This window comes from Acartia tonsa, chromosome 13 (assembly GCF_053477335.1).
Source record: "Acartia tonsa isolate MP-2025a chromosome 13, ASM5347733v1, whole genome shotgun sequence".
NCBI lineage: Eukaryota > Metazoa > Arthropoda > Copepoda > Calanoida > Acartiidae > Acartia > Acartia tonsa.
Window position 1 is genome coordinate 7,535,011 of NC_137272.1, and position 18,538 is coordinate 7,553,548.

General features: G+C 30.9%; 1 protein-coding gene across 1 annotated transcript in view; it reads left to right on the top strand.

The window, feature by feature from the left end:
- Positions 1-10,043, top strand: part of LOC145304015 (uncharacterized) — a 60,159-nt gene extending 50,116 nt beyond the window's left edge. The window contains exons 5-11 of the mRNA XM_080145768.1: positions 2,182-2,273; positions 2,913-3,013; positions 3,289-3,357; positions 4,930-5,069; positions 7,427-7,565; positions 8,377-8,421; positions 9,288-10,043. Coding sequence (XP_080001894.1) covers positions 2,182-2,273; positions 2,913-3,013; positions 3,289-3,357; positions 4,930-5,069; positions 7,427-7,565; positions 8,377-8,387 — 552 coding nt within the window. The 3' untranslated portion in view covers positions 8,388-8,421; positions 9,288-10,043. The remainder of the gene's footprint in view (positions 1-2,181; positions 2,274-2,912; positions 3,014-3,288; positions 3,358-4,929; positions 5,070-7,426; positions 7,566-8,376; positions 8,422-9,287) is intronic.
- The last annotated feature ends 8,495 nt before the right edge of the window (positions 10,044-18,538 follow it).

The window sequence follows — 18,538 nt, forward strand, 5'->3', positions numbered from 1 at the left end:
ATGTACTCTCATAAAGTGATGCTCACATCTTGCTAAAATAACTATACCCCCTTTCACAGTCTTTACACCATCCCTCCCATCCTACTGGATGAAAGAACTGACCAATCAATGAGGTTCATATTAGCAAGCTGAATCACGACAAATTTTCCCATGTCATAAGATCCACAAATATTTTACATCCATTTATATGAGATTATTACAATCAAAAGAATTATTTAATTATGATCATGAAACCTTCATAGAGTCAATACATTTTCGCAAAATTTATTGATTTAACACTCAGCAGCGTAGCTTCTAAATAATATTATATGATTAAAGGCTTCAATAAATTCCTATTAAATATTACATTTACTGTATATGGCATTTTTGAGTTCGCATTTTAACTGTATTACAGTTTTTTGTTACTTTTTATCAATTTAAAAAAAAAAAAATATTTTTTTAGTTTTGCAAGATCACAAAGATTACATGACGAAAATAAGAAATTTTCTTGTGGTCCAATAGATTTCACTTCTTTATTAAAGTAATAGACATATTATATCTAGATGGTCAATCTGACCCCATAATTCGTCAAACTTAAAATGGAAATCTAAGCAGAAAAACAACTTAGTTTATTTTTTGCATTCGAGTTATACAACAACAAAATTTGTGCACAATTTCAACCAATGACATGTCTGGTATGTAACACCACTGTTCTTCTTTTGACTGATTTATAGAGTGTGTCTCTAGATTATCTCTAATATTTAAATTTAAGCAAGTTGTTAAATTTTTAAGCAATCAATCAATAAAGAAAGGGAGGAAGGGAGGGGATATTGGAATTTAAATTACAATGGTAACCAAAGTTTTATAACAATGTTTTCTTATTCGTTGTCTTTGACACTTTGGATTCTTTTATTGAATTTTGGTTCTAAATGGTTCTAAACTATTACCGTCTAAACTTTTCAACTAATTACCTTAATCCACCAAATGGGCAATTTTGTTCAATATCATTGGACATGTACATAAAGTATTCTCCTTGTCTTCTCCATTAAGATCCCAGACCTTTAAATCAAACAGAACTGTCGAATCATGGAAAGTAAACACAGTAGCGGGTTTCGTCGTATTTTCACAGTAGCTTTTGACAGTTTATTTTAGGTTAGGTAAATGTTATTGATTGCACCGCCGTGTTAGGAAATTGGCTCTGCAGGGTTAGAGCCCCGATTATATAGGAATAGCAGAAAAGCTACTGTGAAAATAGAACGAAACCCGCTACTTCATTTTCTTTTTTAATACCTATATTCACGACAACTTTTAAAACACATAAACTGCCAAGTTTAAACATTTACTTATGAATTTTTCAACTCGCATGATTTTTTTTAATATAAATAACTTCTCTGTTGTTTTATTGCAGCTGTAAGACAGCCTTAATTATTTTGAAGAAAAAAAACAGCCGGGATTATCTAAATCTAAATGGGGGCCGTTGCATTTGCGGAAGTAATTGCAGTTTGGAGTAGCTTTAATTTAAGAGGAACTGTAAAAAGAATTGAGATTAAATTTTAACCATGTGACAATTAAATCTTTTATAAATAATTTATATAAAACTTAAAATTTTTAAGATTCATAAATTCCTTAAAATATCATGTAAAAAGATTATAGGATTTTCACAGAATTTATCAAAAGATTTTTTGAAGAAAAAGTATTATTAAACATTTCTTTAATTTTAAAGAATTTTCAGTATGTCTTCGAGATTGACCAAATAATATTTGTTGGATCATAACCAGTTTCGACCCATACTAAAAAATTAGGAACATATTATAGACAATTTTCCCTGAATAATAACATAAAAACCATGAGAATTATTACAACAAATTTCAAAGGCAAAATATTTATAATACAATGGGAAAAATAACTATTATTGTAAGTCATACAATAAATACATTTTTTGATCTATCATAATCTAATATAATCCTTTTTATGACAATACAATTTTTTTTTGCTAAATTTTATTAAATATTTAATGTAGGTAGGTTTCTTCTTTCATAATTTTAATCATTCTGGTATTTTACAAATAAAATGTAATGATAAAGATAAAAAAAAAATTAGATATTAATTTAATAAATACTACAGACTATATAAAATACATACTATAGACTATTTATAATACATATAGTTTAAAATAGATGACTAACAACTAATTCTATTTAGGATGCTATTGACCCAGCCAACTTGTACCCAGTTTCTTTCTTGTGTCCAAATGGAACTATCTTTAACCAAGAAATATTCACTTGTGATTGGTGGTAAGTTTTTTTACCGAAGCTTTTCTATGATTAGGGTCCATTTGTTCGTACGTAACGGTTAGCTCTTTTGGTTGGTTAAGGCATGTTAAAATCGTCATAGCGATTTGAAACTTTAAATAATGATTCCTGTAACAGCTAGGTATGGCTTAGAAAGCGTAGCAACTCTATAATGGCTACCAAAAAGTCCGTTTGTCCAAAGAAAACCTGCTGAATTTTAACTTTTTTGACATCATATTTTCACATAATGTAATAAACATAATAAACATATTTTTAAAGCAATGATATCTAGGACAACAAGGTAAAATATTAAATGCAAAGCATCTTTAAAGTAAGTCCTATAAATGTATGTATGTACTGAAACAGAATCCTGTTTTTTTTTATAATTTACATGTTTATGTACAAATTTGTTTATGCCTTATTAAGTTTTAATATTCTACCGTTTAATTGGATTTTATTAATGTTGTCATCCTTGTTAATTCTTAACTTTTTAAAAAATGTATCTTCTCTTTAATTTGAAATGTCTGTCTGTAAGTCTGTTTCATACATTTTGCGAGAAACTACATTTCATCGACTACTTTTTAAATATACAGCTGGATTTTTTTTGTGAAATTTCATTAATAATCTTATTTACGTGTCTAGGTACAATGTAGATTGTGCGGCTGCATCTGGTTTGTACGGCGGTGCTGAGGGCGCTTTCGGCGGTCAGGGCGGTGATGGCGGCGATGCTAATGCCGGCGCAGGTTTGATAGTTATTTATCGCATCGTATTATAGACAGCTGACCGCGGATATTAAATCACATCTAACAAAATAAATCTTATTAATTTAATAGCTATTTTCTATTTTATACTTGATATATGACCACTGAATATCTGCTCTTCAAACTACTTTGTCCGTATTTATATCATTTTTTTGGCACCGCTACTTAATGCTTGTGGATGTTTTAATTCTTGTTTTCATATACTAAAGAAAATACTTTTAGTATAGTTCTGCGCTTTACCTATAATCAATATTTAGGTTCTTGTCCAGCTCCATCTCTGTCTGGAGACCAGTGTGTTGGTGCTGTTTCTAACTGTTGGTCACCAGGTATAGATAGATAGGTTCATCTCTGTCTGGAGACCAGTGTGTTGGTGCTGTTTCAAACTGTTGGTAACCAGGTATAGATAGATAGGTTCATCTCTGTCTGGAGACCAGTGTGTTGGTGCTGTTTCTAACTGTTGGTCACCAGGTATAGATGGATAGATACATCTCTGTCTGGAGATCAGTGTGTTGGTGCTGTTTCTAACTGTTGGTCACCAGGTATAGATAGATAGGTTCATCTCTGTCTGGAGACCAGTGTGTTGGTGCTGTTTCTAACTGTTGGTCACCAGGTATAGATAGATAGGTTCTTCTCTGTCTTGAGACCCGTGTGTTGGTGCTCTGTTTTTAACTGTTGGTCACCAGGTATAGATAGATAGGTTCTTCTCTGTCTTGAGACCCGTGTGTTGGTGCTCTGTTTTTAACTGTTGGTCACCAGGTATAGATAGATAGGTTCATCTCTGTCTGGAGACCAGTGTGTTGGTGCTCTGTTTTTAACTGTTGGTCACCAGGTATAGATAGATAGATATGATTTAACAAATAAGATAAGTAATAAAATGTGTTACGTTGCACTGTGATACTAAAATAAAATCAAAAGTTTCACAGATTTTTACCGGCATAAAGCATTAGAGGATTTTTTAAGTTTATATTATACTTTTGTATTCATTAATACTTGAGAATAGATAAAGATTCTTATGCTTAAAATAACTGAGGTAAAGGTGTAATAAAAATAATATCATATTCAATTGCCACTAGAATCTGACACATTTCTTGATAAAAAGTCATTTATTCCTAGTTTAACGTGTTAGTAGCGAAGCTACTCTAAAAGTTATTTGTCTGTAATCTCTAAGCACAAAGGTCCACTATGCACGGCGAATGTTTGTAAAAAAACAGAAAATATGGTGGCGAAAATAAGTAGCTTGCAGTAAGATCTTGCATAACCGCTGGATCAAATATAGTTGTCGCTTACAGTGAAGCTTTTTATTTATCCTCCCAAGAGAAATGACCTTTGGAAAAAATAGCCTCCATAAGTTTTTTTTAAAAAAAAACTAAACTGAATTGGAAAAGGGAAGGTCGACTCATCCCACTTCACTTAAGAATCCGTTGAAGCCCTGTATTATGTCATATAGATAATGTCTGTTCTATTTGACTGTAAATTTTGTTCTTAATTTCAAACATCTATACTTTTTAAAAAACTTTTATTTGATTAGAGTCTGTACTTCCGTACATCCAGATATTTTATTTTAGCCTAGTTTTTTTTTATATTTGTGTTAATGGATAATATTATTCTTTCTTTTTACATAACTTTAAAAAAAACTTTTAATTTTTAATGTAATAAGTAGCTGAGCCCTTACTACAAATTCGGGAAGGTAAATTTTTTTACTAATGCATTGGCGACCCTCTCTCCTCTCCTTGGACGAGTTTTTTTTCTCGATTTTTGGGTTTCTTGTATAAAATTTAAACAGTAATTATTGGTAGTACACTCCAATTTCAAAATCGGACCTCCCTAAATATATTTATCTAAGTATTTATCTATCTATCTACTTATCTATCTTTCTATTTAACTTTCTATCTATCTAGGTTTCACAGATACAGATTGTCCCAACAACGGGCTGTGCTGTTTCGATGGTTGTGCTGATACTTGTGTTGATGGACCAAAACCTGCCCCCATTGTCCCCCAACCTCCCCCAATTGAAAGCGAGTCAGCCCAGCAGCCTCAGGTAAACTTTCTTCAAAAAATACAATTACAATTACATCAAACGTTGCGCAAAATAAGAAAATAGGTGAAATCATGGATAAAAGCTTAGTAGTGTTAAATAATACTACTTTAATCAAAATAGTCAAATATTTTTAAGAGAGCCTATAATAGAAAATGGACGCTTTAAGCTGACAACTCTACATTAAAAGCCACATTGTTACAGAAACACTGACAAATTGTCAGTGGCCTATGCTCCCCCTGTCGAGTGAATAACGGCTTGTTATTTACTAAGTATATTTGCGATTACTTTTTTTCAATGAAATCTTCTAATTTTTAACATGTACAAAACGGCCTGCGGTATTGCATCAAGATCCATGACAGATCTATATAGGAAATAAACGTCTATAATCGAGCTCGAATTCTCCAAGTAAAGAATGTTAAAAACTCATAGTGCTCCAATAATCCCTATTAAATTCTCATTGACCAGAACGATAAGACCCATTATTCTACTTTTAGCATCATTAATTCAGTTTTTTTAATTCATGTTGCTATTTGAATAACATTGAAGTATTTGATTTCTATTTATAACACAGAAAATTTAAATTTATAATATAGTAAATCTAAGAAAACTTAGTTTTAATATAAATTGATTCGTGTGACACTCCCGTAATGTGGTCTGATATTAAACTAAACATTTTAACCCTTTCAGGACGAAAATTTGAAATGAAAAATATTAGGTGTATATTCTTTTAAAAATGTTAAAAAAATGAGGCAAAATGTTATATCGTGTATTGTTACATTAAATATAGATAAAACAAAAAATTACTGAATAAATCAGTTAAACAGATATTATAAAATAAGACCTTAAAGTCGTAATCTTTATGTGCAACTTAATATTTTTAAAAGAAAGAGAGAGAACGGATCGATAGAGAGAGAGGTAGAGAGAGAGAGAACGAGGGGATAGAGAAAAGAGAGAGAGAGAGAACGGGGGGATATATATAGAGAGAGAACAGGGGGATAGAGGGAGAGAGAGAGAGAGAGAGAGAGAGAGAAAGAAAGAGAGATAACGAGAGAGAATTAGGGGATAGAGAGAGAGAGAGAGAGAGAGAACGAGGGGATAGAGAGAGAGAAAGAAAGAGAGAGAACGAGAGAGAATTAGGGGAGAGGACATAACAGTTTCCAAAATTTTATTGTCGAGTTTGAATTCAATAGGACAATTCTAATATGCCTAAATTAACAATCAGAACTATCTGTTAGGGATATTCGGATGGACAGACCAACCCCCACTGTAGAAAAGTTTTGCTTTTAACAAGAAATAGATCATTAATATTATACAATCCCTTTTCAAACTGACCAATAAATGAGGTCCATACTGGCAAGCTATGTTGGGAATATTTACACAATTTTTCAGCCATTGATTAGTAAATGAGAAAATCACATTTTCCCCTAATCCCAGCCAACAGCAGACGAACGGACAGACATTTTGAATTATAAATGAGATTCGCTTCTAAATAACAGTGGAAAATGAATTTTGCAAATGTTCCATTATAGTCTTGATAAAAAATGTAATCCAAAACAAATATTTTAGCTATAGGCGTACAGAAGTGCATTGCTTTCCAAAAAATTAAACCTTCTATATTAAATAGCAGAAGGGAAAATAAACATTTCTCCTACAGTAATTTTATTTATTTCAGAGCACTTAAGACAGAAAGTAAAACTTTTTAAATTTAAATTTATTGACTTCGCTACTAACATTTAACAGAAAGGATGACAAAATCCATAACAATAGAAGCTCTTGAATTAAAAAAATAAAAGGCAAAGCAAATGAAAGCAAAAAGGGTGCACAAAAGACAGGCATACTGAGTAATGATACTTAGTGGTATTTGAATCTTTACACAAAAAATATCTTTGATAAAAGCTGGGAAAATTATTTAAGAGCATTACCGATAGACCGACAGACAATATTATTCTTACAGTATACATGCATTGGTCAGCAAACATAAAATAAGCCTTCTGTCTTAACCCTGAATTCTTAATACATCGGATTTTATACCTTAATATTTGCATCAGCCTTCTACCTTTCCAGTACGGATATTTAATATTCTCAAGAACATTACAGACCAGTGAACAACGTGAGCTGTAGGCTAGTTGTTACTATAATAGAAGATCTCTATCTTTCTCTTTTGATTAAGACTTTCAACGTGCATGTTTTCTTTCCTACTATAAGCATAAATGTCACACCTCAGACATAGCAGCAGTAAAATGACGTAGTGAGGTCCTGACTTTTGTTAGATTTGGCGTCTAAACTTTTCAACTATAAATTTTAATCTCCAGAAGACTTCATTAATTGTCTTATCCCTTAAGATCGCTGTGTTTTAGGTTATTGAGACAACCCCAGTCCCAACAACTACAACCACAACAGAGAAAGTTGGCTATGAGTACCCCGTACCTGAGAATCCTCTGATCATCCAGAAGCCACCTCCAGGACTTCCCACCCTCTATGGTGCTCCCCCCATTGGTATGGATAGGTAGATAGGTAGATAGATAGAGAAATGGATATATAGAAAGAAAAATAAAGACCTGAGAATCCTCTGATCATCCAGAAGTCTCCTCCAGGACTTCACACCCTCTATGAGCTCCCCCCATAGGATGGACAGATAGATAGATAGATAGATAGATAGATAGATAGATAGATAGATAGATAGATAGATAGATAGATAGATAGATAGATAGATAGATAGATAGATAGATAGATAGATAGATAGATAGATAGATAGATAGATAGATAGATAGATAGATAGATAGATAGATAGATAGATAGATAGATAGATAGATAGATAGATAGATAGATAGATAGATAGATAGATAGATAGATAGATAGATAGATAGATAGATAGATAGATAGATAGATAGATAGATAGATAGATAGATAGATAGATAGATAGATAGATAGATAGATAGATAGATAGATAGATAGATAGATAGATAGATAGATAGATAGATAGATAGATAGATAGATAGATAGATAGATAGATAGATAAAATTTTGTTCATCTTGAACTGTGTTGTCTGCTGGTTTTTGTGTTGATTAATTCTAATAAGATGCGTCTGCTAGAAGCATAACTATTTAGCGGCATTTTGTGCTTGAACACAAAGTCTTAAAAATTAGTCGAAAAATAAAGGTTGCATTTGTTCTAGTACTTAAAGTCTACAGAATGAAATTTGGATAATTTTTTTGATTCCCTATTATATTGGTGATTGAGTGAACGGACGGACGGACAGATGGACGTACAAAGCTAAATAAATGACTTTAAATTAATCTATTTTTAGGCCGCAAGTAAATGAATCTGACTTGATACAACACTCAAGATAATCAGGGAATTTAAAATAATCACACACCTACCTACATACATGATTATAAATAAAGTTAAACTTTTAAGCACTCGAAGGAATTAGAATAATCAAACAACTAAAATACTTAAAATGTACCACACAATTTTTTACTTTTGATTAGCTCACTCCATTCATCCCACCTTTCCCACTCCTTTTCAATTTTCTATTGGTTTTCTACTGGGTTTTTAAAATATCAAGACTTGAAAAATTTTATATGTTAGATGGCATTTGTGTTATTTATGCTTGCAATTAAACTTGTTCAATTGACTTCATGCAACTATCACCTTGATATGTAAAGTAAAAAATTTAGTTTTGCATTTTCAGTATTTTATTCCCTTGATAACCCTAGTTTTACTTTTCCTTCGAGTAAATAAAAGTTTCGCTTTATGTATAATCATGTTGAATTTAAATAATTTAAAAACTTAAATCTCATGGTATTATGCTAATCTAAGCAACCGAATTCACAAGTTTTATTTTAATTGCTGTTTTTTTTAGAAATTTTTCTGTTAAAAAGGACAATTAGGTCAATAAGAAGCACAACAAAACATATATATAAAAGTATCATGCCTGTCTTTCTGTCTAACTCTAACTTAAGATATCGCTATCCACTTTACCTATAAGGTTCTCCTTTCCAGTGAGGCTTCTTATTAGCCCAGATTAATATTGAGTTAAAAAGAAGAAAGTTTGGGAACAATATAAAACAGCCTTAAACCATTAAGGGACCTATGTGAAGGTTACCTAAAATGAGATCCTAATTGGTTCAGTAGTAATTTAGACCTTAAACTTTAGACAAAAAAAAACCTTACTACTTTTTATGAAAGGATAGGTGTGTGATTATTGAATAATTTAGAAATTGCAATTCTTCAGTTTAAAAGTAAAAGGCAAGAATGAAAGATTTATTATAACATAAAAATAAGTTAAAATCAAATGAATTTTTTGTTAAATTATAAATTTAAATATTGCTTTTCTATTTCTTAAAATTATATAAAATAGAATTAAGTTACGTACTGTATTAAATAAGTCAAAAATATTATTATTATTTATAGGGCATTTATGATAAAATAGTCTAAATATTAAAGTTCTAAGTCACATACAGTTGCTCAAAATTATTTTGGTTATTATTTTATAATTCTAAAACTAATTTTCGATTTTAATTAGATTTAAATTATAAAATAACAATGAAAATTTGTATAAAATATTAAACTGCCAAATGTAAATTAAACCAAAAACATTTTTTACAATAGTTTTTTAAAATCTTTAATAGGGCCTAAAATATATTATTTCAAAAAGTTCTTCCTTAGAGTTTGTTAAAAATAAAATATTTTGTAAAATTACTAATAATTGTATTGTATTAATCAGAGGGGTAAGACAATGGACGATAAATTAATATTCCTCCAAAATCTTTCGGACAAAATTGTGGGGGATGATTAATTTTATAATCTATTATATTTTTCCAATCATCCCCCAAAATACTAATTATTTCGGGAGAAGATCAATTTATCGTCCACTGTCCTCTCCCTTCCTGGTATTAATGTAAAACTTATTCATGTATTATTATTTTTTAATCTCAGTGTAAATATATCATAATAAAGTATTAAAATCAATATTTTTCTCTAGATTTATTGAATAATTTAGCTACTTTATAATTAAAGTTTGTCCATAATTACGTATTATAGAGAGCTTTCCGCGAATAGTAAAATAAAAAATTTTAAGATTAATTCCAGTTTGTTGTCTCCCTGGGGTCGTATGCTTGGCCTAACAAAACTGGCATTAATTGTATATTTTTTTATTATATTATTCGTTGAAAATTGTTTTTAATGCGATACGATACATGTTTTTTTCATTTTGGCTCAGAACCGGTTCTAATCAAGCGGATATAAAATGGTAGAAAAAAAACCTTAATTAATGTCAGTTTTAAAGGATTCATATATTCACTACGATAGAGGGGGGGGGGTCAATGAGCTGTAAATAATACTGGCCCCCAATGTTTTTTTTAAACACGACCTCTCATTCGTTAGCTAAGCTTTTTGATTAAATGTTATAAGGATATACGGTTATACAAACTAATATTGTCTAAACTTTTTCACCAATAATGTTAATCTATAGAAGAGGTAATTGTTAGATCAGCAAAATTAAGAAACTTAACGTGGAAGGTTCGAAACCCAGCCATATTATTAGCTAGAAAGTGTACAGATTTCGTTACGAAAAGGTTACCTCTCTCCTTCCTTATTAATATTTTTTAAAGCATGCCCTAGTGATTGCAGAGGTTTTAAACTGGCAGGGTAATAACCTCTCCTAACCCTTACTTACCGAACCTAAACAAAAAAAGCATCAAGATAGTATTTTTATAAATACTAAATATTTTTTCACGAACTGCCGCTTCAAATTGGTTGAGATCTTTTGACAGATTTTCAACCCATTTTTCAAAGGATTTGATTGCTTGAAAGTTGTCAACAAAAAACAAGAATAATTTCTTCCATCGATAGTTTAAGGGATTGATACATCCTTCTTCTGCACGCCTGTAGTTGGATTCGATATGGAAGTTTTAAGGCCGAGTTTTTTTATTCGTTGACATAAATACGTAGTGTCCACTGTCCAATGTTTTAACTAATGATTTTTATCTACAGGAGGGTTAAAGTTGTTAACCTAATTGAGGGTATATATCAATTTATCATCAATTGTCTTATCCCTGCAGAACCCTGATATTTTGTTTGATTTGATATGGAATATAGCGGTGTTACTTTATTTTCAAGATTAGTTTCAAGATTATATTTTGTGATTTGGGTTGAGGTGTCAAACGCCAGGGAACTTAAGGGATAAGACTATGGTCAATAAATTGATATACATCCCAAAGTGTGATATACAAAATAACCCCTCTATAGATTAAAGTTACTTGTTAAAAAAATAACATTAAAAGCTAACCATTATAATTTAATAAAAATCTCTAAAGTTTTTGACTCACCGAATAAGACCACGTGGTGATAAAACTTTGGGTACCAGTAAAAATTTACAGACTAATGTCCCCTCTATCCCTGGTACAAACAACGCTGTTTCTTTGGACACGCCTTAAGTCCTTCAAAAATAAAAAATATATCAAGAATGACATAATCAATAAGAGCAATGCTCACAATTTAAATAAAAAAGATTTTTGATTTTTGGACTAATTATGAATAACTTCAGAGTAAAACGATGTTTATCTGACCGTAAGTTAACGTACATAATGGTCCTTTCATGGTTTTAAGCCATTTTCTTGGGAAAAAGACGCCCATTTTTGTGGGAGCCACCCAAGAAAAATACCCTTTGAAGTGATAAGTTAAATAACCCAAAAATAATTTACCCTTTTTTGTGCCAAGGCATTCTATATTAAAGTAAAAGAATAGAGGGGGCAGGTGTTAAATAACAGTATGTCCACGGGTTGGAAACCCTGTTCCGACTTACAATTAGGACTACAAATATCATCAAATTGCATCGGAAAATATTAACACAGCCAAGTCGCTATAACAGAGTATTGAGTAATTTTCTAGCAGACGAAAAAGAACAATAAGAACCAGGTAGTTGTCTGGGGTATACATCTATACTTATACATTTATTCATTCTACAGTAGGAATTAGTCAATTGTTATGATACGGTTTTGGGGCCGAGATTCGAACCCTTAACCTTCCTGAAAGCATAATAGTGATAAACAGGGAGGAAGGTGACAATAGACTGAAAATTATACTGGTACCCAAGGTTTTATAAACACGTTATCTTATTCTTTAACTCAGATGCTTTGGTTGGATAGGTAAAAACTTGTCAAAACTTTTCAACCAATGATTTTAATAAATTGAAGGGGTAATTTTGTTAATCATCAATAGTGATGTTCAACAATTTATTGTCTATTGTCTTAGCCCTGAAGAATTAAGTAATAATATGCATATTATAGCGTACTTTAATATTAGAAAGCTCTGATTATAAAAAATTAGGCAACAGAGGTTAAAACATTATGGAAGTGGTTATCATATAATACAGCCATAGATTTCTTTAAAACAGCAAAATTACAATAACATTAAAAAGAAACCAATAAACGATGGTTCTCATGTACAGTGTAGATTTTCTTAGGTCAAGGAAGGTTTTTAACTATTTTTGGGTAGAATACGACCACCCACCTAAGAGAAATCGCCCTCAGAAAAAAACCAATATTTTTTCGCCTTCATTTAAAAACTAAAATAGAAAAGGAGAGGGGTGGTCATTAGTCAAGAATTCCCCCCCCCCCCCAGGACAAGTGCTCTTAGAGGCCTCTAGGGCTGTAGCCGCTTGTTTTTTATTATTGTTGAAAGATTGAAAAAAATGCAATGCAGCTACAAAAAAAAATTTTAAGCTGTGGCTGATTTCTTGAGAGGGTTGTAGTACCATCAACTAAAATAGCTATAAACTTTCTCAGGACTGATAAGCTTCACTGTAAAGGAGAACCATATCTCATTGTAAGAATTCTGTCACCAACAATGTCATGAGTATTACCAACCAACAGATTTTATGCTACTAAAATATAATTTCTTGCAATTTTAGGAGTACACCAAATTTTTCGGGGTGCGGCTAATGGCTGTGAGAAATTTTGAAACATAAACTATTCTTCTTCATTGAGTGTTCATAAAAAAATTACAAAGATTTTTGCCTGCCAAGATACACTATAATTCTTTAATTTCAGTCTTTCTGTATAGACGTTCCTACAACTATTACAATTTGGAACTAAGGACGGGGGGGGGGGGGGTTGAAAAAATGGCTCGCGAAAATAGCCCACAAAAAAAAACATGTAAGGGGGTGGAGTAAATAATCCACTTTTTTCTGGGGGGAGGGGGAGGGGGGAAGTCCTTGTTTGAAAACCAAAGAACTATAATAACCTCTTTGATCTTTACTATTATTAAATTCAGATACATTTTAGGAACACTACCCCCCTTTTTTATTTTTGCCAGACAAACTAAAATTTTTTGGCAGAGCATTTTTTGTAAAATTTCTCATTCATGTAAGAATTAAAATTTTAGGTCATAGTTTTGATCCAAAATTTCCAAATTTTGCTTTAAATTAGACATAAATCGTTAATATATCAGGCATTAATCAAAAAATATCTCTTAAAAATAGTATTTTTCCAGTTCGAACCCGATTAATATCCGGTAGATTAGAACCAGTTTCTAGAAATACTGACAAATTATGTATAACATCGAACTGAAGACAGTTTTCCCCGAATAAAAATATAAAAATCATAAAATTAATAACAGTTTTGTTCGCCCGGGCCGTCGGCCGTGTCTTAATCTTTAAAAATTTTCATTTTAATATTCACGGAAAACTGACTGTAAAAATATGCGATAAATAATTATTATTTTACGGTGGGAGGAAGTTGATTAATCGTCCATTATCTCACCCTTGCATTTAGAGTATCTGTTAAATCTTCTAGCTCGGAGTCACTAGCCCTACGGGACTTTTTAATACTTTATTAACTTTACCTAATCTAAAAACAATCATACAAAATTTATGTTATTTTCATTAAAGTGAAATTGCCAAAACAAAAGTTTTTATTTCTATTTGTCTGAACTAAACTGCACATTTTATTAATGTTTTCTTTTCCTTTTCCCTTTGAAAACTTTTAAATGAATGTAGGATAAAGAAATACAAAATAAGAATCTTTAAGAATAGCAAAGCTTTTACTTATAAATAAAAAAATATGGAAGGAATGTAAGCAAAACAGACGTACAGACTTTCATATTAGTTGTAGAGTAGATACTCAGTCGTCTTATGAATCTTCATAATAAATAAGCAATCTATCTGTTTTATATATAGTGTTTTATGTATTCCAGAGTAGAAACAATACACCGACGGACTGTGTAAATTATTAAAAAATCAAATAAAACAAGGATGACAACATCCATAAAAGTGAAGCTCTGAAACAATATGACAGACGAACAATAACTTTTGTCGAGTGTCAGAACTGAATATACAAAATATGAAAATAAAAGGTTTGACAAAATTATACGTAAGTTTGTTGCAAAACTTCTTAAATACAGAATTCTGTTTAAGGACATTCAGACATTTTTAATACTTGATTATAGAGATGCTTCGCTCATAATATTGTACCTTATTGTAATAGGAATAAGTAATCAAAAAATCAGATCGATCGGATGATTTTATCACATAAAAAATTTTTATTATAAAAGTACAAAAATCAACATGTTTAAAATGGACGTACGGACATTCTGGTAACGATTATAGAGTTGCTACGCTTTCTAAGTCGTACTTAACTACTACAGAAATCACCATGCAAAGTTTGAAATCGATAGGACAATTTTAACATGCCTAAATTAACGAATAAAAGCTATCTCGGACGGACGGACGGACCGACCCTAATTATAGAAAAGCTTCGCTTTTAAAAAAATAATCCTAATGTCTTAACTAGCAAGCTTACTTCACAGTTCTTTTTAGATGTAAAGAAAGATTTTTTACATTTATGATGTCATATTTGTTAAACATTAAAAGAGGAAAAAACATGGTCATCAACCATAGAATCAAACCCAAATACAAAAGGACATACCTATATTTTGAAAAGTAATTATGAAGATGCTTCATGTATACAATATGAATAACAACAAGATGAAAGGGCTAAAAAATCACCAAATATTTCTTTATAATAATAATAACATGATTAAAGATAATCTTGTAATCTACTTATACTGTTTTTATTATTGCTTCTGTCATCTTTTATTTTTCTTGTAAAAATGGGGATCTTTGGGGATAAAACAATGGATGATAAAAATCAATAGACATCCCCAATGATGATAAACAAAATTACCCCATCTGTTCATTAAAATAATTGATTGAAAAGTTTGACAATTACTAGTTTCGAACCAAAAAACAAACTTCAATATAAGTACCCAATATATATACTAACGCAGTTATAAAACTTTGGGTACCAGTGTAATTTACAGCTCTTTATCCCCTCCATTCCTGGGTAAAAATGAATGTCTTCTCATCATTTGTACATTGTTATCCCTTTTACCTAGGGATCTAAAGGGATAAGACAATGGATGATAAATTGATACATGAACCCAATGATAATAAACAATATAACATCTTCTGTAAATTAAAATTATTGGTTGAAACATTTGGACATTATTAATTATGAAATAACCTTAGAAAATTAAGTAAAAGTAAGGTTTTTCATTTAACGAATAAGATAAAGTTATTATAAAACTTTGGGTACCAGTATCATTTACATCCCAATGTCCCCTCCCTCCCTGGGTATAAAGTGTATTTAGATGTATGTCATTGTCTATCTACAGGGTGTTTCAATAGAAACGTTTTTTTTCAAATCTTAATTATGCATAGAAAATATAACAATTATATAAAATGCTTTATATATTTGGAAAACCTAATTTTGGACATTTATGTTTCAAATATTTGAAAATAATTTTTTCAATAAATCATGCCTTAAAAACCGGTTTATCCAAGGGCCTTATTTTTGAAGATTTAGGGATTTCAGGTTGTGGAAAAAATGTTCACATTTTTAAAATTCAAATTGCGCGGCTTGTATTAATAGTAGAAAAACGCCATGCATATCGTTAGAATTGTCATAAACTCTATTTTTTGGAAATATAAGTGCCATTTTTGTGCTATTTGTAGTTTAGGAGCTACGTTGAAAATTGTGAGAAAGGTTGAAAAGTTTTAAGTAAGTTGGAACACTTTATCACATAGCTCCTAAACTACAAATAGCACAAAAATGGCACTTATATTTCCAAAAAATAGAGTTTATGACAATTCCAACGATATGCATAACGTTTTTCTACTATTAATACAAGCCGCGCAATTTGAATTTTAAAAATGTGAACATTTTTTCCACAATCTTTAAATCTGTAAATCTTCAAAAATAAGGTCTTTGGAAAACCGGTTTTTAAGGCATAGTTTGTTGAAAAATAATTTTTAAATTTTTGAAACATAAATGTCCCAGAATAGGTTTTCCAAATATATAAAGCATTTTATATAATGTTTTTACTTTCTATGCATAATTAAGATTTAAAAAAAACGTTTCTATTGAAACACTCTGTATTATATAACCAACATGTTAAGATGTTGTTTATATCTATATTTTAGTCTGTCATGCAGTCAATACCCTTTTTTAAAGCGAAGCTTTTCTATAATTAGGGTCCGTCCGTCCGTCCGTAACGGATAGCTTTTGCCGTTAATTTAGGCACGTTAAAATTGTCCTATCGACTTCGACTGTAGTAGTTAGGTACAATTTAGAAAGCAACTCTATAATTGTTACCAGAATGTCCGTACGTCCATTTTCAACATGTTAATTTTTTCACTTTTTTAACAACAAATTTTTATATGATCCGGTTATCCGATTGATCTGAATTTTGGTATACTGATTCCTGGGACAAGAAAGTACAATATTAAAAGCAAAGCAACTCTATATACAAGTCCAAAAAATGTAAGTATGTCCTTAAACATATTCCATATCCAGCAATTTTTCAAGAAATTTACTTACAATTTTGCTTCGAGTGTTATACATTTATATTCTGATTATTCAGTTCTGACACCATATAAGTGTAAATGCCCTTTTGTCCTACCGTTTCAGAGCTTCGCTTTTATGGATGTTGCCATCCTTGTTATAACTAGAAACTAGAGACACAACCGCTAGTACGAAAAAAAATCCAATTTAATTCGAAGTATTGGTCAAAATATAACTGTCTAAATCTAAAATCACCCCTATTATAACATTAACCAATTATTAAACATTCAAATTTACAATCAGTTTCCATAATATAATAAAGGTATTAATTACTAGACGAATGCTTTAACCTGGATAACCTCTAGAGGACAAGATACATCTTACCAAATTGTGTTAATGAAATGCATCAATATGAGTGTACAACGTTCTATAGACAACCAACAATTTTATTGCAAGACCTTTGTCTGGAAGTCCTACCTTACCTCGTAAGGGCGGGATTCTCCTTCGATGTTTAAGATATCATCTAGGGAATCCAGAGCATCATACGCGTGTTATGGGATGCAATACTGTAACACCCAAGGATACTAGGTTTAGTAACATCCAACAGACAACCAATCCTTTGATTGCCCAACCTTTGTCTTGAAGTTCTAACTGTACAGGGTTCTAACTATTCGTGCACCCGAAAAGCAAGAAACAACTTTTAACAGCTCTTATTATGACGCGGTGTTGGACTAATGCTTTATTCAAAAATGGATGATCCCTTCTACAAAATCAAAGCCTAATCAATCTTGTAATGGTCATAGAGCAACTAAGCTTTTTGAATTCCCCTTTTTACAAATCTATTTTTATGCTATCTAATGGATAATGTGGATGTAGCGGCCAAAAGTTCCTCCTAAATAGGTGTTCTTCAATTTCAGTCAAATAAAAAAAACTTTTGCATTGTTCAACAAAAAGATCTTTTTATTAAAGTAACTAGATATTAGTTTGTGATAACGGCTGTCTGTTTGTACCGAAGAATCTCTGTAACCGCTGAACCGATATGTTTCTCCTTTCAGTATAGATTATCATGGCTTCTGGGAAGTGTTATAACTTTTTCAGCAGGGAATATATAACCCCCCCCCAAAAAAAAAAAAAATATTTGATTAAAAACGAACAAGAGGGTCGAATCCCCCCTCCCTTCTTTGTAATATCATACAGCCATAAAAGAAAATTTAGCTAATTAACCCAAAATAAGTTTACTGTATTGGATAAACGTTGCTCAATTGTAGCCAATATCAATTTGAAATTGGTGGATAATTTACATTTAAGCACAATCATTCTTTTCTTACAGTAACTAGAGTTTCTTAGAGTGGAGATAATCTCAAATAATTTAACCCTAGAGGGCCGGGATAGAAAAGGAATAGTGAGGGAGAGAACAAAAGAGATAAAGAGATAGTGAGGGAAATAATAGGAGATAGAAAGGATAAAGAAAGAGATAACAAAAGGGAGAGAAAATGTATGATATTTGTTTTTTGTTTTTTAATCGAAGTTATTTTAATATTTTTTTCTTCTTTTTAAAAACTTATTTCAAAATTTATGTTTTAGGCTATAATGTACTATTTTTATACACGAAATGAGGTGTTT